The sequence below is a fragment of the Salmo trutta genome, chromosome 34, assembly GCF_901001165.1.
Source record: "Salmo trutta chromosome 34, fSalTru1.1, whole genome shotgun sequence".
Lineage (NCBI taxonomy): Eukaryota > Metazoa > Chordata > Actinopteri > Salmoniformes > Salmonidae > Salmo > Salmo trutta.
In genome coordinates, this window is record NC_042990.1 from 18,811,731 (window position 1) to 18,834,903 (window position 23,173).

The 23,173-nt window shown below is 44.5% G+C and overlaps 3 protein-coding genes across 7 annotated transcripts; 2 read left to right on the top strand and 1 right to left on the bottom strand.

Moving 5' to 3' along the window:
• The first annotated feature begins 2,928 nt into the window (after positions 1-2,928).
• LOC115173743 (keratinocyte differentiation factor 1) lies at positions 2,929-9,062 on the top strand. Of its 5 annotated transcripts, none has more exons than XM_029732104.1 (5): positions 2,929-3,003; positions 4,904-5,800; positions 5,976-6,091; positions 6,219-6,296; positions 6,869-9,062. In XM_029732104.1, exons 2-5 carry the CDS (start codon positions 4,926-4,928, stop codon positions 6,934-6,936), a joined length of 1,137 nt encoding a protein of 378 aa, XP_029587964.1. In that variant the 5' UTR covers positions 2,929-3,003; positions 4,904-4,925; the 3' UTR covers positions 6,937-9,062. The 5 variants fall into 5 exon arrangements, with proteins under 5 accessions (XP_029587964.1, XP_029587962.1, XP_029587961.1 ...); XM_029732102.1 differs by having other exon boundaries at positions 2,945-3,364; XM_029732101.1 differs by having other exon boundaries at positions 2,945-3,360.
• Positions 9,063-9,649: 587 nt separating this feature from the next.
• LOC115173744 (nuclear receptor subfamily 0 group B member 2) lies at positions 9,650-11,055 on the bottom strand. Its single transcript, XM_029732106.1, has 2 exons — positions 10,263-11,055; positions 9,650-10,004 (listed from the first exon to the last, which is right to left on the bottom strand). The coding sequence occupies exons 1-2, from the start codon at positions 10,879-10,881 to the stop codon at positions 9,757-9,759; spliced, it is 867 nt and encodes a 288-aa protein (XP_029587966.1). The 5' UTR covers positions 10,882-11,055; the 3' UTR covers positions 9,650-9,756.
• A 1,280-nt stretch (positions 11,056-12,335) lies between these two features.
• LOC115173745 (nuclear migration protein nudC) lies at positions 12,336-20,023 on the top strand. The gene is made up of 9 exons (XM_029732108.1): positions 12,336-12,520; positions 12,843-12,920; positions 15,605-15,823; positions 15,941-16,033; positions 16,205-16,318; positions 16,634-16,828; positions 16,940-17,023; positions 17,748-17,866; positions 19,647-20,023. Exons 1-9 carry the CDS (start codon positions 12,449-12,451, stop codon positions 19,696-19,698), a joined length of 1,026 nt encoding a protein of 341 aa, XP_029587968.1. The 5' UTR covers positions 12,336-12,448; the 3' UTR covers positions 19,699-20,023.
• The last annotated feature ends 3,150 nt before the right edge of the window (positions 20,024-23,173 follow it).

Genomic DNA, 23,173 nt, shown 5'->3' on the forward strand with positions numbered 1-23,173 from the left:
AGTCATCAAAGCGAGCCTTCTGGATGAAATCAACATGGTTGGGAACATCTTTGTCTCCCTGCGTTTGCACCAGAAGGGGAAGTGAACAAGTTCTCCCCGTAGATCATTCTTGAAAAGCTCACATTTCTTCTGGAAATCCTGAACTGCTGTTATCATATCACACACTGTGTTGTGCCGTCCCTGCAGCTTAACATTCAGTCGATTAAGGTGTGATGTAATGTCTGTCAAATGCAACTGTTTCCATCTTCCTAAAACTCAAACTGAGTTGCCGTGTCACTCTTTTGCTCTGTTAAGAAAGCTTTGATTTCCTCCTGAAAGGCCCAAAAGCGTTTGTTCCAAAACCCTGCATTTGCTGAGCTTTCTGACATTAAAACTAGCATTGGCCTTTGTCAGAATGCCTCGTAGCAGATGATGTTGATCAGTTTCATCATCGTTGTCATGACCTCAGAATACTCCTTTCCCAGACTGGCACACAGGACAGACTGATGGATGATGCAGTGGTATGATGTCAGATCTCTTTCAAACGTGCAACCAGTCCCCTCCCTCTTCCTATCATGGCTGGAGCTCCATCTGTGGTGGTGGAGACCACTGACTTCAGATCTATCCCCCTTTATGTCAGCATCCCTTTGATGGCCTCATGGATATCCTCCCCCTGTGTGTTTCTACATGTGTTAAGCCCAACAGCTCCTCACAGAATTCTTTCTTTGTTTCATTATAAAATCTAACAAACGCCAGAAGCAGGGCATTATCAGTGTTATCTGTTGATTCATCCACAGCTAATGTACAGCTAATATTTCAGTTGTCCTCATTGCTGTGGAATCTGACAGTGGGATCTGTTTGATCTCTTCCCTGAGCTCATCTTTTTGTTTACCTTCAAGCAAGGTGTCAGCAACTTCACACATACATTATTTTACTATTTCAGTGTCTGAAAATGTTTTTTTTTTGTGTTTTCCCAAAACCCAAGCTATCCTCAGTGAACCATTGCGTGTTGTTGGGCTGTCAGGGAATTGACACGGACTTTGGTGGACCTCTCATATTGGGATTTGAGTTGGTTAATCTTGTTTGTTCTCACCTCCGTGTTCAGGGAATACGTCCGATCTAATTTACTATGCCTGGTGTAGTCGTGGCGTTTAACATTGGCACTTTTCACGAGAGCTACGGACTCACTGCATATCAGGCACATTGGTTTCGTGCTAGTTGTGGGGAGAATGAATAAATACTGTCCCGTTTTCAGAGTCAACTTTTTTTTTTAACAAGCCATATTAACAAAGATACTGGTAACTAAGCTCCTTCAATCTGTGATATTTACAGTTGAACCGTGGTCAAATCTTTCTGATTCTTTCTGCCTGCTTGTCCCAAGGTTCCACAGAGGATATTTGGAGTAATGTTATTGGGTAAGACGCGGCCTCTTGTAATCGCAAATAACCACGCGATTGGATTAGGCGGAGCACTAGTAGAGGTGGCCGTTACTTCGAGAGAGATTGAGAAAGAGGGGTTGCTAGAGGCCGCTGCGACCGTTTTGATAGCTTTTTAAAGCTGTCTAAAAATAATGTATTGACTTTAATATAACAAAATGCAATGTTGTCCGATTGGATTGACCCTTCTCTGGGTCCGGATCAGGACCGCGGTCCGCCAGTTGAGTTTGGCTACTTTAGTATGACGTTATTTCCACATAACACAATCATTTGGATAGCCATGCTAGCTTCGCCCTCGTGTGGGTGCTAGCAAGCAGGCTAGATAGTGATAGGTATGAACAGCCAAACCAGTAGGGGCTGGAAGTTATAGTGAGCTTAGATTGGTCAATAGTGTCGCAGAGCAGCCTATTTGCATAAAGTTCACCTTTCCCCAACTTTGGTCCCTCATTGTTCACCATCCCTCGCCCACATCGCGCAACGGTCCCCTGGCCACTTCCCTTCCCTCCATTGACAATGAATGGCTTCCAAAATGTCATCGCTCCCTGTCAAAATCCACTGTGCGGAGTGGATTCAAGATCGCTCTATTTAAATTTAAAGGCAATGTTCCCTCATTCACGGCGACTGCATTCACAGTAAACGCTGCTGCATATGTCGGCTCAATCGGAAATTACCGATACTTCTTGGATATGGATGGAATTCAGCCCTGAGGCTTGCGTAAGTACACTTTACTACAACACAATAACCACAAACTTCACTTTGCATCTAACAATAAGCATGTTTCCATCCACAATTTGTATGTGAGTCATGTATGGGCTGATTCCTCACCGTTATTGCCCTCATTAAAATGCAAATCAATTTATAACATTTTTGACATGCGTTTTTCTGGATTTCTTTGTTGTTATTCTGTCTCTCACTGTTCAAATAAACCAACCATTAAAATTATAGACTGATCATTTCTTTGTCAGTGGGCAAACGTACAAAATCAGCAGGGGATCAAATACTTTTTTCCCTCACTGTATATAGATCTACAAGTTCGTCCTGTTTGATTTCCTACAAATAGTTATCCTGTTACAGCAGTGATTATACATTTTTTTATTTCACCTTTATTTAACCAAGTAGGCTAGTTGAGAACAAGTTCTCATTTACAACTGCGACCTGGCCAAGATAAAGCAAAGCAGTTCGACACATACAACATCAGAGTTAAACATGGAATAAACAAACATACAGTCAATAATACAGTAGAAAATGTTTTGTACACACAGTGTACATCTAAAACCACATCAAATCAAGCCAAATGTATTTATAAAGCCCCCTTTTTTTTTTACAAAGTGCTTATACAAAATTCAGCCTAAAACCCAAAGAGCAAGCAATGCAGATGTGGCTCGCAAAAACTCCATAGAAAGGCAGAAACCTGTGTGTAATCTTCATAGGGCTAACCCTCCTCAATGAGAACAAAAATATATATATATTTTTGCTTACATGTAATCACCGGTATTGCACTTTTACGACGGTCCCCAAACCACCTGAGCGCCAGAAAACAGAATATTGCCTTCTGTTCGACCCTGTTAAGGGAAGAGTTCGACTATCGGTAAAAACAAAAGGTGTATTTTGCTCTCTACCGTCATCTGATTCTAGATATCACCCTAGGACGTTCCGTCGGTCAGCTATTGACGAGCGAACTCTGAATATCTAAAGTAGCCTAAAAACGAATTTACTGCGGTGATAGATTTTGGTTGGAGTAACTCTCTCGCTTTATTACCTTGTCGCGCAGGTGAAAACTGTTGTAGGAAGCATTTGTGAAGCGAAACTATGCCACGTCTTTTTTGTGGGTAATTCAATTGAAATATATATATATATAAAATAAAAATGTAAACTCTTGCTCTTTATGGAATATAACCTTTCGGAAGAAAACTCGGTGGAGAACCGCGATCACCCCTCGGATGCCGTGAGTAAGACATCGCCTGAACACATGGAAACGCTAAAACAGCCAAATTAATAAACCCAGGTGTCACTTATTTTAAGGTATCCATTACAGATGGAACTAAAGTTGATTAGATATGTGTTTTGGAAGTAGCACCTTGACAGTTATTGTATTTTTTTGGTTGACAAAAGGCTGTAGATGACCTGAAAAGTCGTCGTCCATTTCAACCAGTTGTTCTGCGTCTCAGCATATGACACTAGTTACCTTTCATTGTATGAAGTAGGCCCGGCCCTGCTTTCATCAAACATCTGATCAGGACATTGTTTTAGTCACCCTCCCGCATAGTCTATCAGACAAAGTATTTTGATGACATTCACCTTATGACACATTTGTTTGCATTTTGGCCTACGTTGAAAGGACACCGTCCTCATCCTGGCTTCCATATGGCCTCTGTTGACTTTCTTTGAACGTAGCCTACAGGCCAGAGGGGCACACTACAGGCCAGAGGGGCACACTACAGGCCAGAGGGGCACACTACAGGCCAGAGGGGCACACTACAGGCCAGAGGGGCACACTACAGGCCAGAGGGGTACACTACAGGCCAGAGGAGTACACTACAGGCCAGAGGGGCACACTACAGGCCAGAGGGGCACACTACAGGCCAGAGGGGTACACTACAGGCCAGAGGAGTACACTACAGGCCAGAGGGGCACACTACAGGCCAGAGGGGCACACTACAGGCCAGAGGGGCACACTACAGGCCAGAGGGGCACACTACAGGCCAGAGGGGCACACTACAGGCCAGAGGGGCACACTACAGGCCAGAGGGGCACACTACAGGCCAGAGGGGCACACTACAAAGCAGGATCAATGAGTTAGCCAGCTAACTTCAATCAACAACTAGAAATAACTAGCTTTTCTGGTTCATTAAGAAAGATAAACTTACATATGTGTTTTTGGTTGTTTAGTCAATTAGGCCATCCCCGTTTCAAGCTTCTTTATATAAAACATTTAAAGTTATTTAAGAATATTTAGGCAAGTTAGCTGACTAATTCAATACCCCTCGTGGCTTCTTGTGCTGGAGACCCAGGCTGCAAATGTTTTTCCTACCAAAGCAATAACACGCCTGAATCAATTTCTCATCTAATTACCAAGCCTTGGATTTAGTTTAATCAAGTGTGTTAATGCTGGGCTAGAACAGAAACGTGCACCAGTGTGAGCAGTTTTTGTATTTAAACTGCTTGTGTTTCACTGATTTTAAAACAACTAATTTGAGCCCTATAGAACCAGTTGGGTAACTGCTTGGCACTAAGGGATATGTGGTGATTGATATTGTTGGTCGGTTTGGAAGGGGTTTAGTTTTCCATGCCGTGGGCCTGCAGCATACATTTGACATAGACTTAATGTTTATGTAGTATTGTCTATTGATTCACGGCTACTTTGTTCTCTATTTGAAGCCGCTGCTTATTATGACAGGATTAAGCAATGTTTAAAAAAAATAACATACATATTTCCTCCATTAATGTAATGGATTGCCCTCCCCCACATTCCCCGTCTTCTTTCCCAGGCCTTGGCTCTAGTGAGCCACCATGCCCAGCAGCATCACAGGGTGCCCCAGACCTTGGTCAAAGCCAGGGGGCCAGGTCGGCCTCGTCCCTGAGGAACCCAACCATCTCTTCTACCGGGGCAGCAGCACCAGCCAGGAGTCCTGCTATGAAGAGCGATGTGTGGACCCGGTGGAGGAGAGGCACCAGGGTCCCAAGGGGACCCACCACAAGGCCCACCGCGGGGACGTGCAGAGCAAGGCAGCTGAGGAGACCATCGGCTTCATCCCCGGAACAGCGGACTCTCCTCCAGGGGATCAAGGGTGTGGTCCTTGTGCCCCCTCCTCCTCAGGCAGCTGTAAGAACTGGGTGTGCAGCGTGCTGACCTGTGGACTCTACATGGTGTGTCGGAGCACCATCCTGGCCCCCAGTCCCACAGGGAGGTCCCCAGATGACGATCAGGAGAAGGTCAACCTCCGGGGTCTCCAGAGCCACCCTGGGGCCAACGACCCCCAAACCAGGAAGGAGGGCGGGGGTAGTGGCTCTGATTGGTCGGAGGACATCTACATCAGAGGGGTCAAAGTGGACATTCCCAGAATGAAGGAGGAGCCGGTGGTCCTTACCAGGCCTCCGTTACACAATGGAAGAGGTGGAGGAGGGAGACGGTACAGCCCTCCATCCTACTCCTGGTATGAGGGGGATATGGGTGATCTGAGCATGGGTGATGTGGATTCTCTGATCACCCAGAAGCTTTTGGAGCTGTATTCTGAGTACCAGATCGAGGAGCTGGCCCACTGCACCTCGGACTCAGTGTTCCTGAAGAAGACCGGTGAGATCAGCCAGCTGATCAGTGACCTGGCCGAGGAGCATCAGCTTGATGAGCAGGACGCAGAAGGTCGACTGGTCAAGGGCATCATCAGGTAGCTACCATTCACTGACATTTGCCGGTAGTGTTAAACTGCCTTGATCAATGGCACAACAGGTGTGTGTGTGTGTGCATGCAAGCTGTTGGGAAAGTGACAGCAAATCAATACATTTCCTTTTGTAAAATGGACAATAAAGTTGATACTATTTTAATCCATCCTATCCATTCAGGATCAGCACTAGGAAGAGCAAGAAGAGACCTCCGTACCAAAGGTCACAGAGGAGAACCTCCGACAGCGGAAACGAAACCATGAGCAACTACCAAACATCAACCATCAGCAATAACAGTAAGCAACACCTCTACTGATAAACAACCGCTTTTCCCCTATTTTACGTACTTGTTGAAGGAATACTTCATGGGCTTTCATTTGTTATTACACTGTTAGTTGACTGTCACTCTGTTTTACCTCAAAGATGATTACGATATCCAGATATCCAAGGAGACAGATTCTGATATGAACGCCAGGAACATGAGGATGAACAGTGGAGCAGGTAAGAGACTTGACGTGGGTACTGTATGTTGTGTGCCCTGCACAGTGTTATTGTAGTCATCATTAAGAGCTTGTTATGATAGGGTTAGAGTCCTTCGATATTTCACTGAAATCGCAGTGTTTCCCCTGTGTTCATTTAGCAGCGTTTTCAGCTCTTAAGCTACGAGGTCCGGAGCCTGCTGGCTTTCTGTTCTACTTGATAATTAATTACACCCACCTGGAGTCCCAGGACTAAATCAGTCTCTGATTAGAGAGGAACTATGAGTGGAACTGACTTCGTGGTCCAGAGTTCAGTTTAAGGGATGAAGATGATGAGTTGTTCTTGACGATGATGGTCTTGAACCAATTGTGTGTATATGACTAAACCTGTGGACTTCAAACTGCATTTTGCACACTTTTTTTGTTGTTGTAAGTTTACGTTAACGATCTTGATGTCGAGGTACTCCTGATTTGAGTTTTTATGTCATTTGTATTTTTGTGGGAACTATGAAGCCAAAGACACATTTCCACATTGCGTGGACAGTGACGTTTGTCTGTTCTATATCTCATGCCTTTATCATATTTTGATTTAAGCAGAAAGTTCTGAACATCAGATGTCTGTGTTTGGCATGCCCCTGCCCGGGACCTCAGTCAGAACATGATGATCCATCTTCAACACCGCTGATACCATGGAGCTACTCACCAGTCTCCAGCTGAAGAGGTTGGGATCCATAGATACACCTGTTATATGTTCTATTTAACTCTGTTTTGGAAACTTTAAGGAGCCTGAGAATTGCACTATGTTAAATGAAGTGGGAGGAGTATTATGCGTCTGCAAACTCCTCCGAAGACCATGACTTTGCTTTGAAGGCGATGCTATGAATCGTGTCATCTGTATACTGAAGGATTATAATCTAACCAGGGCAGTGAATGTGTCTTTGATTCTGGCGTATTGCGCCCTTGTTTGGGGGTTGGTCTGTCTCATAGGAAAGTCACTGTAGACTTACTTACCAAACCCTTCCAGCAGCTCCCCTGTTCTGTTGTCCGTTCCTCTTATTGCCCTCCAATTACATCGGTGTGTTCCTTTACCCTTGAATAACAACGAGCTCTTTTGATATGAAACTCGACTCTCCACTGCTGCCGGACCTCTGACCTGCTTTCTCACTTCAACACTGACACAAGAATCAGTTTCAAGGTAGTGTACTCACATCTAGGGACTTGGTAAAGTAAACTGACGCGCGAAAGATAGATAACCGCACACGTGATTGGTCAACGGTTTTATAGTGCAACCTGTAGACACCATGAACTAACCTGGAAGGTACTGGAGGCCAAAATAACACCTGGAACGGGTGAGGAAGGAACACCTCAAAGACAATGAATGTTATTGTTAACGTATTGGTGACTTTAAATACAATTGTATATGTGCTTTTTGATGCCAAGAGAATATCATACTCCTGTACTTAACAAGGTAATATTTTACTTGACACCCAGTGTCATAACAGTATCTTGTAGAAAATACTATTTTTGACACTGTCATGAAGCATTATGACCATCATAATCCTATAAGTCACCTATCACGTACATGCTGTTATATACGTCATCAGTTAAAAAGAGAGTCTTGTCCTGCTCCTGAAATCTGCATCTGCGTTCATCCCAGTCATCAGCAACGGAGCGTTGGGGTAAGTGCATGCCTGACATCAATCTGTGTGCAATTACAGTGATCATTTAATATGGTCAATTTCACACACAATATAGAACATAGCCTACATGTCAACAGTGTAATGGAATGTTTTGCCTTGTGTGGTAGGTTGTGACAATCTTATGTAGGTGTCATAACCAGCCATAAAATAACGCACAATGTGTCACGACAGGGATATGATCATATTTTTAAAAGGTTATGTCAGTTGTTATGACATATTAAGACATGGTTATGACCATGTTATGACGCTGGGTGTCAAGTGAAGTGTTACCCATAACGGTAATCCTAATATGTTTGTATTGCTTTAAAATTGGTTAGGGTCCAAAACCTCTCGCGAGCATGTGGCCTGGTTAATGATTAACATGATCTCATTGTAGACGCCGATGACTACATACTTGAAATTAAATTGTATAATGTGTGCAATTCTGTGATTTATATCAAACTTTTTTCTTTTTTTTAAATGGATGCATAAATTAAGTTGTGAAGGCATTGATGCCATGCTATTCTTGCACATTTTGTCTTCTGTTTTATTGTGGCTGGTATAAATGAACTGTGTTGCTCTCTATGGGGAAAATTCGAACTTCCACTTAACTAAAATTAGACTTATGTACAATGAGACTAAGTGGATTTATGTGGAACTTAGGATCCGCCTCTCTAAGAATGTCTAAATGAATGACTTGTTAATAAATAAATCTTTCAGGAAGCCACAAATGGAAATCCTCCAGGCAAGAATGTCTGAACCTGTGACTAGCTCACCAGTAGAAGAGTCCCAGTCATGTTTTGTGTGTGTTGTTGACATTAAGCCCTGTGTATTTCTGTGTTTTCATTCTTTCTAAATAGCCTTTTCCCGTCGCATTACTGGACATGAATCAGCCAGTTACTCACACACAGTACTCTTCCAATCTATCTACAACTCAGTTCTATTGTGTTGATGTATTGAAATGGAAGAATCTCTGACAACATGCAGACTGTGCGAACCAATGAGGGTTCTGTGATGTGAAATGTTTAGGTTGCGAATTGAAATGAAAGATCTATTCTACTATGGATGGCAAGCATATGTTTTATTCTACTTAAAACATTTTTGTCTGAGTGTTCTGTAATGTAATGTTTTGCCCTGTTGAACAGGCCCACATGTACACAGATATCTTTGGCAGGTGCACAGTACCAGTACCAGTACCAGGGTGTTCACTTGTGCCCCCTGGGAATAACTTTTATCTTTGGCAAAAACAGGTCATTCTGGTCCTGGGCATAGACAGGAAATTTATAAGAGGTAGGTTTACAGGAAATATGAGTGTTGACACATTGTTGAGCTAGTTGGAGTATTAATACACAGTCTCAAGCTGCATTTTGCTAGCCTTCCTTATCATGCATTGGTGAGTTTCCCAGGTCACGTCACTCAAGGGATTGTTGGTACTTTCCATTCCATACCCTGTACAGTGTACAGCACAACAGATGCTTGTAGTTACAGGTAGAATACCACAGGTAGGAGCCAGAGTACATATCATGCTTAAGAGCCAGTACAATATTACAGGATTATTCGATCAATGCAAAATACCGTTGCTCTCACTTCATTTATTTATTTTATCACACCACTGATAAATTGTCAGATACATGCCAAAAGTGAATGATAGAACAATGATTAAATGTGTGTATAGAAGAGAGGATAAACAGAAACATTTAGTTTATGAAACTTTTATTGCCTGGTTGCATTCTTCACGTTCATATTAGAAAATACCCTAAAATATAATTCAAACAGATACACCATACACACACACTTTCAGCTTTATTCTTGTCTAATAAACAGCATCTCACTTAACAAATCAAACAGATTCGCCTGACCAATAACAGGTCTGAAGAACAGTTCTGTGATGAGTGATTGGCTGATAGTCTGTAAGTCAGAGGTTGATAGTAGGATGCAGCTGAATCGACCCAAGTCTCCTGGGTGAAGGGTCAGCACAACCTCCTGTAGAGCTCTCTGGGCCTCCTGTTGGAGACTGTTGATGAGTACAGTGGTGCTTAGTCCTGGGATATCTGTTAAGAGGAAGTGGGGGAAATGTAATGTCAAATCAATAGTATTCCACCATCAGTAGTTCAACACCGACGTGCCAGAAGAAAGAGTGAAGCTGTTTGCCGTATTTGTCATGTTCGATTATTAAATAATCATCGATTTATGGCATTGATTGCTTCAAATATTTACATCAAATGAAATGAATACAATGCCAGTTCAGGTAGATTTGGAGTTCCACATTACATCATAGCATGCTGAGAAGATTAGAATAAGATCTTTACCTGGATTGAACAGCATAGCTCCCTTCAGATAGGCATATTCCTTTGGGCTGAGATCCAGAGTCCACAGTCTGTTCAGACAGGATCTGAGTTTATGCACCCCAGCCAGGGTGGGCAGAAACATCTTTCCCTCATCTTCCACCTCCTGCTCTTCCTCACTCTGTGGCCCCTGACCGTTGAGGAGGATCCTCCTCAGCATGCTAGCCTGTGGAACATCCTTCACCTCGAACACAGTCCGTTCCTGGGCCAGGCCCAGAGAGAACAGGGGCACCCAGCAGTCCCTCAGCAGAGATAGCTGATCCTCCACTGGAAGCTGACTGAAGGAGGGTAAACTCTTCATGAAGCAGATGGTTTTGACCAGAACATCAGACGCCATCTGACAGGTTCCCTCAGGGTTCTTCAGACACACCGCCCGTTGCTGCTTGCAGTGACAGTTGTGAGGAATCATCTTGTTGTAGTTGTACTGGTTCACCTGGTTGTTGTTGATCAGGCTGTCGTTGTTGCTGTAGTTACTGTCCGCCCGGCTCAGGATGTTGTACAGGATGGTGTGAGGCTGCTGTTGTTGCTCCCGGTAACCTGAACAGTGACAGGTGGTCTTCATCTCTTCAAGAGGAAACATCATGGAGAATTCCCCTTTGAGGAACAATAAAGTATCAATCAATCAATAGATGATAAGATGTCCCCAGTGCAGAGGCTTTACAGAGCTATGCTACAGAGGTGAGAATAGCCACATTCTCTCTTTGAAATATTGTCCAGCAGTATGATCAGCAGCTCTGACTGTCTGACAACTCCAGTGGACCGAGTCTTATTTATAGGTAGACAGGACACGCTCCTCTGATCTGTGTGTGACAAGTCAGCATTGACCCCTCCCCCTCAAACCACACACACTCACACCTGAGAACAACAGGGTGACCCTGGACTGCTCTGCTCTCTGCGTTAGGTTCTCTCCACGTGGAGTGAGGTGATAGGGCGTATTCAATACAACTGTGACATTTGGCCTGCAGGGAGGGAGAGACGTGAGGAAGCCGGCTGCACTACGAGATCAATGACATTGATCATGTTGACCTGACTACCAAGGACGGGGTCAATGCTCCCATACAGACTACCACCCCAACACACAGCCTTGGTTCAGTCTTCTATTTCTTGCTAGTTAAGGGGTAAACGGAAACTCAGGATCATAGGATATCAGCATTTGGTATTGACAAAGAGCAATATAATTTTAGGAAAATAATGACACAAGTAGCCTAGATCCTAATCATGTAGATAGGTATCATTTTATTCTCATTATCAATAGCCTACTTTCTTTTGGCCTTTCATGTGTTTTGCAAATAGGCTAGGTAACCTAGAAAAAATGTATCTTTCCACCCATGTTGCATATCACTCAACATAACACTGTGTGGCGGTCACTGTGACCCTTATTTCAGTATATTTGAATAGTTCAGTCATGGCGCCAAGATACAGTATGTTATCTGGGTCAAAAAATGGAACATTGAGCTGTTGGCCATTGACACCTATCCATCAGAGATATCTCCCGCTAAATCACGATCACTGTTAATAAATGAAGGATTCAAATTAGAATGATGTTATCCAACTATTAAATGTAACATTTTCAATAGGATTTCTGAAGACAAACAAGGGTCATTGCCAATTTAGAGGTGGGGAGATTAGATATAATGGCTGCACCAAAGATGTTCAGAATCAGAAAGTAATCCTTGAGCATATAAATCGTGTTTGCAAGTGAAAATGTCTGTACATAAATACATTTTAATTCATTCAAATGGAAATGTATAACAGATTAACCTAAGAAAAAAGTATAATAGTGAAATGACATGAATATACGATAATTATGTCATAATGAATTACCAATACTTTTTTTGCCATCAATCTAACACTAATTTCTCGTCAAGAATATTTGGTTCCCCGCTGCACTCGGTTTCACACCGTCAAAACTTGATCACGCCATAGCCGTTCATCTAACACGATCTAATTGGCTGTTTGGTTTGCCAATCAAAAGGTTGGACTCATCTTGAACGTTTGCTTGCGTCTAACTTTTAATTCGCTTAGAAACAAGGCGGTGCTTGTTTCCAGGAAGTAGCACAGCAACGTGACTTCACATTGCTCCATTTTAGCTCCCTGCTAGCCTGCATTTCAAATTATATTTTACTCAAGTTTGTACATTAGGACAGAAAATGGGTGATGATGAAAAGTATGACGGGATGTTGCTTGTTATGGCACAACAGCATGAAGGAGGTGTACAAGAGGTAATCTCCAGCTTGTTAGGATGCTAGCAAAATCATCATAAAACAACTGGCTAGCCGGCTAATGTACGTTAGCTATATGATGGGGATGGGAAAGTGTCCAGCGTTTCCACCATGAATATGGCACCACAAACCTGTAGTTAATGTTAGTTGCGTATATTAAATTTCACACCAGTAGTGTATTCGTTAACCACAGTTTAGCTAGTTAGTTGTGTTTAGGCATGCTGGTGGTGTGGTAACCATTAGTAAGCTATAGCAAATAGGCGTGTTTAAGGCTCAGGTTGGCTATGTATCATCTCTAATGTAATATTTATTCTCCCAACAGTTAGTGAACACGTTTTTCAGCTTCCTCCGGCGTAAAACAGACTTCTTCACGGGTGGAGAGGCAGGAGCACCAGAGAAGGTGAGTCCAGAATTGGCTACCTAACGCCTCGATCAAACCGACAGTGTCATAGCATTTTGGGACACCTTGCCTTTCAGCATTGCGTTGCAGAGGCAGTTGCAGTGCGTTCTGTGTGGTGCATATGTTTATCGAACATATGCGTCAAACTGTATGCATAGACGGCTTGACAGAAATAGTAGCAGATGGTGAATGTTGAAGTTTTGTTGCGCACATATCCAGATGATGCTGCCTACTCTTTTGACCAAGGCTACTATCGGTGTGATCAAGCTATAACAGAACGAAGGTTACCTATGTAACCACAGTTATGTGAGTTATATGGATCACTCCAATATATTGGTATCACTTTGCGGTGGAGGGATACATCCGAGGTGAGGATTTACAGATATACTCCCGTGTACACCTGTGTCACGACTGGGGTCCGGCCCTATATATAGACCCTATGGGCATGACACACGTTCTCTACATCATTTTTGAGGTGCCTCTAGCACCGTAGACGATTGGCGTGATCCATATAGCTCACATAACCATGGTTACATACGTAACCTTTTATGTTTCACTATATCGGATCACTCCAATATATTGGGATACCCATACCAGATTAGTCGGTGCTAGACAGACCTGGCCAGCCAGCGGCGAAGTCCCAGCGCGGGACCGAGACGCAGGGGCCGTCAATGTGGAAGGGAGGTCCCGGCACAGTCCCCGGAAGAGGAGGCGACGCCCATGACCGCTGAACCAACCGCAGAGGGAGGTGCCACATTTACCCGATAGTACCTAGCAAAGGTGCAAGAGGAAGCCCAGCTGGCCGCTGCACAGATCTCAGCGAGGGGCAGTCCTCTCAGTAGAGCCCAGGACGCAGCCACATCTCATGTTGAATGTGCCACCACAGATCCCAGCACTGGCCTGCCAGCCAGGCGGTACTTTGTCGTAATCGTGTCCACGATCCAGTGAGAGCCTCTGCTTTGATAGCTCAGCCCCCAGGACTCTCTCACAATAGCAGACAAAGAGCTGGTCTGTTGTTCCCACTGACGTGTCCGCTCCACATAGGCTGCCAGTGCCCGCACAGGGCACAGCATGCCAGAGGGAGGCCCAGACTCCCCCACCACTGCCGGGGGGTTGTAAGCAGACAGGATAAAAGGGATGTTCACATGCCTGTCTGACAGATCCTTCGGGAGGAATAAGGGGTTGGGGCGGAGAGATGTTCTCCTCCCACCGGGGTCCATACGAGGACATACTGCACCCTGCATGACTCAGGCACAACCTCAATAACAGTGCACCAAGAGCAGAACAACCACCAGGGCAACTGGTATGTCGCGGTTGTAGCCGGTGCCCTTAAACTCGGCATGGTGTTCATTACGCCCTCTGTAGTCCTAACATGGACCATTGGTGCCGTTCGGGGGGGGTCCCGGCTTCAGTCGCAGGTTCTGCCCTATAATCTCCTGGTCCAGGAGGACCATGGCAGCTATCATGGTGACCATGGTCGGGTACTCCCGGAGGCCAAGTGGCTCTGAGCCCACAACATAACTCCATGGTCCAGACTCTGCTGTGAGTCGGAAGCGCCCCCCTGGCAGAGGCCCAGCTCTCCTACAAGGCCTCGTGGAACTCAGCGGAGATGGGGACAGATGGAGAGTCATCACTGTCCACCAGTTTGATGTGCAGTGGCTACCCGAGTGAGTAGGCTCCTCATAGCCTCTCGAGCCGCTGGGGGCGATGAAGCCCCGCTGCCGGCTTCTGATGGCCTGTCAGACTGGTAGCCCTGCTCACGGTGGTGAACAGTGCCTGCATCGTCCCCCAGGAACAGCCGATCACTGGCCAACAGGGAACAGCTGTCGTCATCAACCTCCTGACGGTCCGACTCTACTCCTACACTCTGTAGGGGAAAGAACAAGAAGAAAAGCCGCATGTTAAAACAATTCACAACACCCAGATAGAACAAGCCAGTGGGCAAGTTGTGTTCGGAAAATTACAGTTTGTGGCAGCAAAAGCCATCGTACTAATGGCTGCACACGGAGTCGTAGGGTAACACTAACGAAACACAAGTACGACGAACCACAGCGGAAGATACAGATCAACCACGCACAGCGAGTGGAGCACTCAAGAGGAGGGGCTGGCCATGTGGCCAACTGCTCCAGGCTGCAAACAGCCAGTGAGTATACTTCCAAGGAAGATATTCCACTTACCAGTGACTTACCAAGCGAGCTTCAGAAGGTTTGTACCTCAAACCATACAGACGTCCACTGAGAAAATGGAAGTGTGTCATGGTCATGGGGTCTATATATAGGGGCGGACCCCAGCCATGACACAGGTGTACACTGGAGTAAATCTGTAAATCCTCACCTCGGATGTATCCCTCCGCCGCGGAGTGATCCAATATAGTGAAACATAACATAGATGCATATGTCAAAAGATGCAGAACTGCTGAAGTAGTTAATCGGTCTAATCTCCCCCTTTTCCCCTCTGTCCGGTTTCCACTAGATAGCACAGTAAAAAAATTGGCTATATTGTAAAAATTATGAAAACAAAACTGTGTTTTTTTGGTCTTAATTTAAGGTTAGGGTTATACATAAGGTCAGCAGTATGGTTTAGGATAAGGTTTAAAATCAGATTTTAAGAAGAGAAATTGTAGAAATGTGAGGGGTTTAAGACTTTGTGGCTGTGTTACCTAGTGACAACCCCTCTGTCCCCAGCTGGTGAAGGAGTCGTTTGCCCACCACAGTGGTCTTGCCCTGAAGGCCCACAGAGAGAAGGAGAAGAGGCAGGAGAAGGAGAAGAGAGAGAAGGCAAAGAGGGCTGCCAAGCTAGCTGAGGAAGAGGAGGAAAAGAAGAGGAAGAACGCAGACGACGAGCCCAAAATCAAAGAACTGACAGACGAAGAGGCAGAGAGACTTCAGTCTGACATCGACCAGGTAAGAGAAACGGATTGTCAGTTATGAATGATTGATTGATGTACTATACACACTAGATTTAACAATGTCATTGTCTTGGTGAAGTTTATATGCGCTAATTTAATGTCTTGGTTTCAGCAAAAGAAACAAGAGGAGAAGAAAGAGGCCACTAATGCAGTAGCTCCAGCTGAGAAAGCTGAGAAGGAAGGGAGAGAGAAGGGAGACAAGGGGGTAAGAGACTCTGTTGGGATGCCTCAGTAGATAAATGAGCTGTATCGTATAGGCGGGGCGTCCCACCTGGGAAATGAACTAGGGGGAAAAACTGATGCACGTAGTTTACAGCACAAGGGTATTTTATGTATGTTGAAGACAATTAATCACACTCTCCTTCATTTCTGCCAGACTGATTCCGAAGGAGAAGACGACGAGAAAGACAAGGACAAGATTAAACCCAACGCTGGCAACGGAGCTGACCTGGCCAACTATCGCTGGACACAGTCCCTGTCTGAAGTGGATGTGAGTCTATTTCCTATGTCTTCAGTGATTACCGTGTTGCTATGTTCCCTAGTGATATTAAAGTCTAACTGCAGCATGTTTGTTGCTCTAACTATAGAGGTATTTGTGCTGTCCATTCGTGTAGCTAATCGTGCATGGGCAGCTCCCTCTATTTCAGAGCGGATGTTGATTATCTGTTTGTCTGCAGTCGCTAGGGGTTGGTTTAGTGTTGGGCAAGATGTAATCAGGCATTCTGTTGGTTTCCCTATGTCCTTGCCTCCTAGCTAGTGGTGCCTTCATTCTAACTGGGTGTTGCCCTCTATTCCTCCCCCCCAGCTGGTGGTGCCTTTTGATGTTAAGTTCCGTTTGAAAGGGAAAGATGTGGAGGTGGACATCCAGCGTGGTGTGCTGAAGGTGGGTCTGAAGGGCCATCCTCCTGTGATCGATGGCCAGCTCTACAACCACGTCAAGGTGGAGGAGAGCTCCTGGCTCATTGAGGACAGCAAGGTGGTCACTATTCACCTGGAGAAGGTACTTCAGCAGGATGCTTTTATTTATTTTACTGCAATTGGTTTAATTGAGAGAGATGGTTTCAGCGTGAAATATTTTATAAGTCAGTAAGTCATGCCTTGTCTGTTTCAGATCAACAAGATGGAGTGGTGGAATAAGATAGTGACCACGGACCCAGAACTCAACACGAAGAAGATCTGTCCTGAGAACTCGAAGGTAACTAACGCCAAGCTACTGAAGCAAGGCTCATTGTATATTGCAAGAGAACATGTGATTAGTCTCCTCTATTTAAAAGTAAAAGGGTAATGTATCTCCCACTTATTAAAACTTTCCCTCACCCTCCATCTCTCTCTCCTCTCTATCGCTCACCCTCCATCTCTCTCTCCTCTCTATCGCTCACCCTCCATCTCTCTCTCCTCTCTATCGCTCACCCTCCATCTCTCTCTCCTCTCTATCGCTCACCCTCCATCTCTCTCTCCTCTCTATCGCTCACCCTCCATCTCTCTCTCCTCTCTATCGCTCACCCTCCATCTCTCTCTCCTCTCTATCGCTCACCCTCCATCTCTCTCTCCTCTCTATCGCTCACCCTCCATCTCTCTCTCCTCTCTATCGCTCACCCTCCATCTCTCTCTCCTCTCTATCGCTCACCCTCCATCTCTCTCTCCTCTCTATCGCTCACCCTCCATCTCTCTCTCCTCTCTATCGCTCACCCTCCATCTCTCTCTCCTCTCTATCGCTCACCCTCCATCTCTCTTTCCTCTCTATCGCTCACCCTCCATCTCTCTCATCTCCTTCTATCGCTCACCCTCCATCCTTCTATCGCTCACCCCTCTATTGCTCACCCCTCTATTGCTCACCCCTCTATCGCTCACCCTCTCTCCTCTCTATTGCTCACCCTCTCTCTCCTCTTCCATCTCTGTGTGTGTTCCTGCTGTCTCAGTTGTCAGATCTGGATGGGGAGACCCGTGGTATGGTGGAGAAGATGATGTACGACCAGAGACAGAAGTCCATGGGTCTACCCACCTCTGAAGAGCAGAAGAAACAAGACATCCTCAAAAAGTAGCTTTCAGCACGTTGCTTATAGCACCATCATATAGCATGCCTGTTATGATAACGTTTAAGTAGTGCAATACTTTTCTTCACATATACAGTGTAAAGTTTGACCCATGTCAAGTCATCCCTGGGACTTAACTACTGACACAGAACTGACTAGTTTACCTACTGACAGGAAATGTTCTCTTTTCTGTTAACTTTCTCACAGGTAAAGGTACAATAGGGGGGGGGGGGGCATATGTGTCCTGTTTCACACATGTACAAGTGTGTGGTGTGAAATGGAAATTAGTTTTTTGCATATCCCATTCCCCTGAGACACCCGCGGATAATGGGGTCACAGCCAGGGATCAGCCATTATTGACAGCGACCCTGGAGCACTTGGGGTTAAGGGCCTTGCTCAAGGACAGATCGCCACATTTTTCACCTAGTCGGCTCAGGGATTTGAACTAGCAACCTTTCGGTTACTGGCCCAACGCTCTAACCACTAGGCGCCCACTTGGTGCTTTGCTTTTTATTGTCTAAAATGTTCTAGTAGCTACTGTATAGTTTAACATAGCCGTAAAATGTGAATTTGAAAGCAGACTGTTTCCTGTCAAGGTCAGGTTACATAATCATTGCAGCCATAAACGGATAGTGAGACGTCTGTACCAGCTTCCGTACGGAGTCGGGGACCAGAGCTGACCTCGCTTGTTGCTCCTCTACCGTCATAATACCCGAGGTGTCTGGGCAGGAAACATGTCTCCCATTGACCTCGGCCATCATTGTACACTCAGTCCCAAGGGGTTTGTGGGAAAGCGTGTCTCCAACTGTTTAACCTGTGTTATATGAGCAGGTGGATTGCATAGTTTATGTCCGTGTTGTTTTTATTGAAGAACAAGGTTATATTCAGTTTACATACTACATAGTCTTGTGAACATGCTCCATATTCTAAAGATGACCAGACAATGACAATGTCCTTTCCTAGCAACGTGACTTGGGCAATTTGAGGTGCAATTAGTGATGGTTGGCAAATATTTCATCTCTGTATGACTCGCTAGACTAGTATAGGTAGGACGATTACACTGAGATGAGGGGTCTGTACGGGATAGAGGGAAGGAGCTGTAGCCGTCGGAGACGATGTGGAGGACAGTCTTATCACTGTGAAGGTTAACCCCTTCTACTTCCTGTCCTGGTCATGACGAGGCGAGGCCAGTGGTAGGTTAGCCGTGGTTGTTCACTTGTGTCTGGTTATATGCGTGTCATTCTGCATCGCCTCACACTTCCTCTAGTTTATGGGAGTGTCCTATTTTAAAGATCTGGTACGGTTACTACGGTTAGACTTTACTGTATGTTTATTACTGTTTGACACAATAGCAGACATCCAAGGCCTTTGGAAATGGATGTCAGTCTGATATGAGTACTTTAGGTATTGGACGATAATAGGCAAAAAATATTAGATCTGCATTTTCCCGATGCGGAGGTGAGAAAACAAAGATATAGGTCAATATTGCAAAGAAAATATTGGCTATTGGTATCACCCCAAATGTCCACATCCGTACATCTCTAACCAGCGTCACTGCTGCTACCAGCTTCGCTTCCTCCACTGTCCCCTTACTGGGCTCAACACTGGGATGAGTTTGTCCTGTCTAGTCTGATTTACACATGGCTAGTATGCTGTCTTTAAGCTAGATGCAGTTAAATAGTCTTGCAAACTCCTATTGTCATTTACCAGTTCCTTGTAGACTGGGACCAGGCTACTCTTCCACTGTTCAGACTGCATGATGTGACTCCCATCGTTGTGTTCCAGGTTCATGTCGCAGCACCCGGAGATGGACTTCTCTAAAGCCAAATTCAGCTGAGAGACGTCGCTGTCGTTCCCCAGCCAACCCTCCATACCCCTCTGCACTCTTACTCTGCCCAGGAAAACAAAACAACCACTGAATCCTTATCAAAAGCAACCTCTGGCGCCGATGTTCCAGTTGAATTGAATCCCCCCATCTTACTCTCTTTCTCTCCTCTTTTCTGTCTTTATGGGATGCTGGCTTCTTGTTAGTCTCATTCCTGTGACAGAAACTTGATGACTGTAATAACTCCCATCTTTGTTCTGTTCCATGTGTTAGTGTTCTGAGTGTTTTAAAGAAATGTTTGGAGCCTTTTTTTTTAAATAAATTGATTCAAACCACATTAATTTTTATTTAACCAGCAAAGTCAGTTAAGAATAAATTCTTATTTACAATGACGGCCTACCCCGGCCAAACCCGGACGATGCTGGGCCAATTGTGCGCCGACCTATGGGACTACCCAGTCAAAGGTTGATGTGATGCAGCCTGGATTCGAACCAGGTACTGCAGCAACGCCTCTTGCACTGAGACTGAGTGAAATATGGCATCATCAGGACTTTACTGCAAGAGAACTAACTACTGAAATACCATGTGAGATTAACTATCATGCAGATTAGGCATTTATACTGAACAAAAATATAAATGCAACATGTTAAGTGTTTCCCATGAGCTTAAATTAAAGATCCCAGAAGTGTTCCATATGCACAAAAACCTTATTTATCTTCCAAGATTGTGCACAAATTTGTTTACATCCCTGTTAGTGAGCATTTCTCCTTTGCCAAGATAATCGTTCCACCTGACAGGTGTGGCATATCAAGAAGTTGATTAAACAGCATGATCATTACACAGGTGCACCTTGTGCTCGGGACAGAAGGCCACTCTAAAATGTGCAGTTATGTCACACAACACAATGCCAAAAATGTCTCATGTTTTGAGGGAGCGTGCAATTGGCATGCTGTTGCCAGAGAGTTGAATGTTAATTTCTCTACCATAAGTATCCAACATCGTTTTAGAGAATTTGGCAGTACGTCCAAACGACCTCACAACCGCAGACCACGTGTAACCACGCCAGCCCAGGACCTCTACAACCGGCTTCTTCACCTGAGGGATCGTCTGAGACCAGCCACCCGGACAGCTGACTAAGTATTTCTATCTGTAATAAAGCCCTTTTGTGGGGAAAAACGAATTCTGGCCCTGGCTCCACAGTGGATGGGCCTATGCCCTCCCAGGCCCAACCATGGCTTCGCCCCTTCCCAGTCATGTGAAATCCACAGATTAGGGCCTAATGAATTTATTTCAATTGACTGATTTCCTTATATGAACAATAACTCTGTTGCGTTTATATATTTGTTCAGTTTAGTTCATTGTGGAATTTAACCAGAACTTTCAGAGACGTGAGAGGGGAAGGTGTCAAATGTCCAATTTTTTATTTGTTCTCGAATTGTTTTTATTACCCAATCATAAAATGTAGTTGAAGGCCAGGTTAACCGGTAGTCATATTTATTTTGGAGGACATCCAAGCCTCAGGCCCAAGGGCTGCTGGCTGACTGACATATTCAACATGTTTGAAATTAAACTTCATTGTGTTGAGTGATGTGTTGAGTAATGTGTTGCTATTAAGTAACGTGTGCTGCCCTTGAGACTTGAGGTTTGTATGGATCTCCTATGAATCACTTTAAATACGATCTCATATAGAATCAGGTTTATAAAGTAAGGAGCTGGTGTCAGGTAGGGCTGGAGCAGACAGACAACTTGTGTGTGTGTATAGAGTGGATGACATCAATATTTGTAGTTCATAGGTTGGGAATGGTTAACTGAATATTACTGGGTTACCCATGAGGGTTTCATGGTATTTTTAATTTAGAACCCTACACTGAAGAGAAGATTATAAATATACAGTTGAAGTTGGAAGTTTACATACACTTAGGTTGGCGTCATTAAAACTAGTTTTTCAACCCCTCCACAAATTTCTTGTTAATAACAAATTATAGTTTTGGCAAGTCGGTTAGGACATCTACTTTGTACATGACACAAGTAATTTTTCCAACAATTGTTTACAGACAGATTATTTCACTTATAATTCACTGTATCACAATTCCAGTGGGTCAGCAGTTTACGTGCACTAAGTTGACTGTACCTTTAAACAGCTTGGAAAATTCCAGAAAATGATGTCATGGCTTTAGAAGCTTCTGATAGGCTAATTGACATCATTTGAGTCAATTGGAGGTGTACCTGTGGATGTATTTCAAGGCCTACCTTCAAACTCAGTGCCTCTTTGCTTGACATCATGGGAAAATCAGCCAAGACCTCAGAATTCTTTTTTTTAAGACCTCCACAAGTCTGGTTCATCCTTGGGAGCAATTTACAAATGCCTGAAGGTACCACGTTCATCTGTACAAACAATAGTACGCAAGTATAAACACCATGGGACCACGCAACCGTCATACCGCTCAGGAAGGAGACACGTTCTGTCTCCTAGAGATGAACGTGCTTTGGTGCGAAATGTGAAAATCAATCCCAGAACAACAGCAAAGGACCTTGTGAAGATGCTGGAGGAATAATGTACAAAAGTATCTATTTCCACAGTAAAACAAGTCCTATATCGACATAACCTGAAAGGCCGCTCAGCAAGGAAGAAGCCACTGCTCCAAAACCGCCATAAAAAAGCCAGACTACAGTTCGCAACTGCACATGGGGACAAAGATTGTACTTTTTGGAGAAATGTCCTCTGGTCTGATGAAACAAAAATAGAACTGTTTGGCCATAATGACCATCGTTATGTTTGGAGGAAAAAGGGGGAAGCTTGCAAGTGAAGAACACCATCCCAACCGTGAAGCACGGGGGTGGCAACATCATGTTGTGGTGGTGCTTTGCTGCAGGAGGGACTGGTGCACTTCACAAAATAGATGGAATCATGAGGATGGAAAATTATGTGGACATATTGAAGCAACATCTCAAGACATCAGTCAGGAAGTTAAAGCTTGGTTGCAAATGGGTCTTCCAAATGTACAACGACCCCATGCATACTTCCAAAGTTGTGGCAAAATGGCTTAAGGACAACAAAGTCAAGGTATTGGAGTGGCCATCACAAAGCCCTGACCTCAATCCAAAAGAACATTTGTGGGCAGAACTGAAAAAACTTGTTCGAGCAAGGAGGCCTACAAACCTGACTCAGTTACACCAGCTCTGTCAGGAGGAATGGGCCAAAATTCATCCAACTTATTGTGGGAAGCATGTGGAAGGCTACCTGAAGCGTTTGAACCAAGTTAAACAATTTAAAGGCAATGCTACCAAATACTAATTGAGTGTATGTAAACTTCTGACCCACTGGGAATGTGATGAAAGAAAGAAAAGCTGAAATAAATCATTCTCTACTATTATTCTGACATTTCACATTCTTAAAATAAAGTGGTGATCCTAACTGACCTAAGACAGGGAATTTTACTTGGATTAAATGTCAGGAATTGTGAAAAACTGAGTTTAATGTATTTGG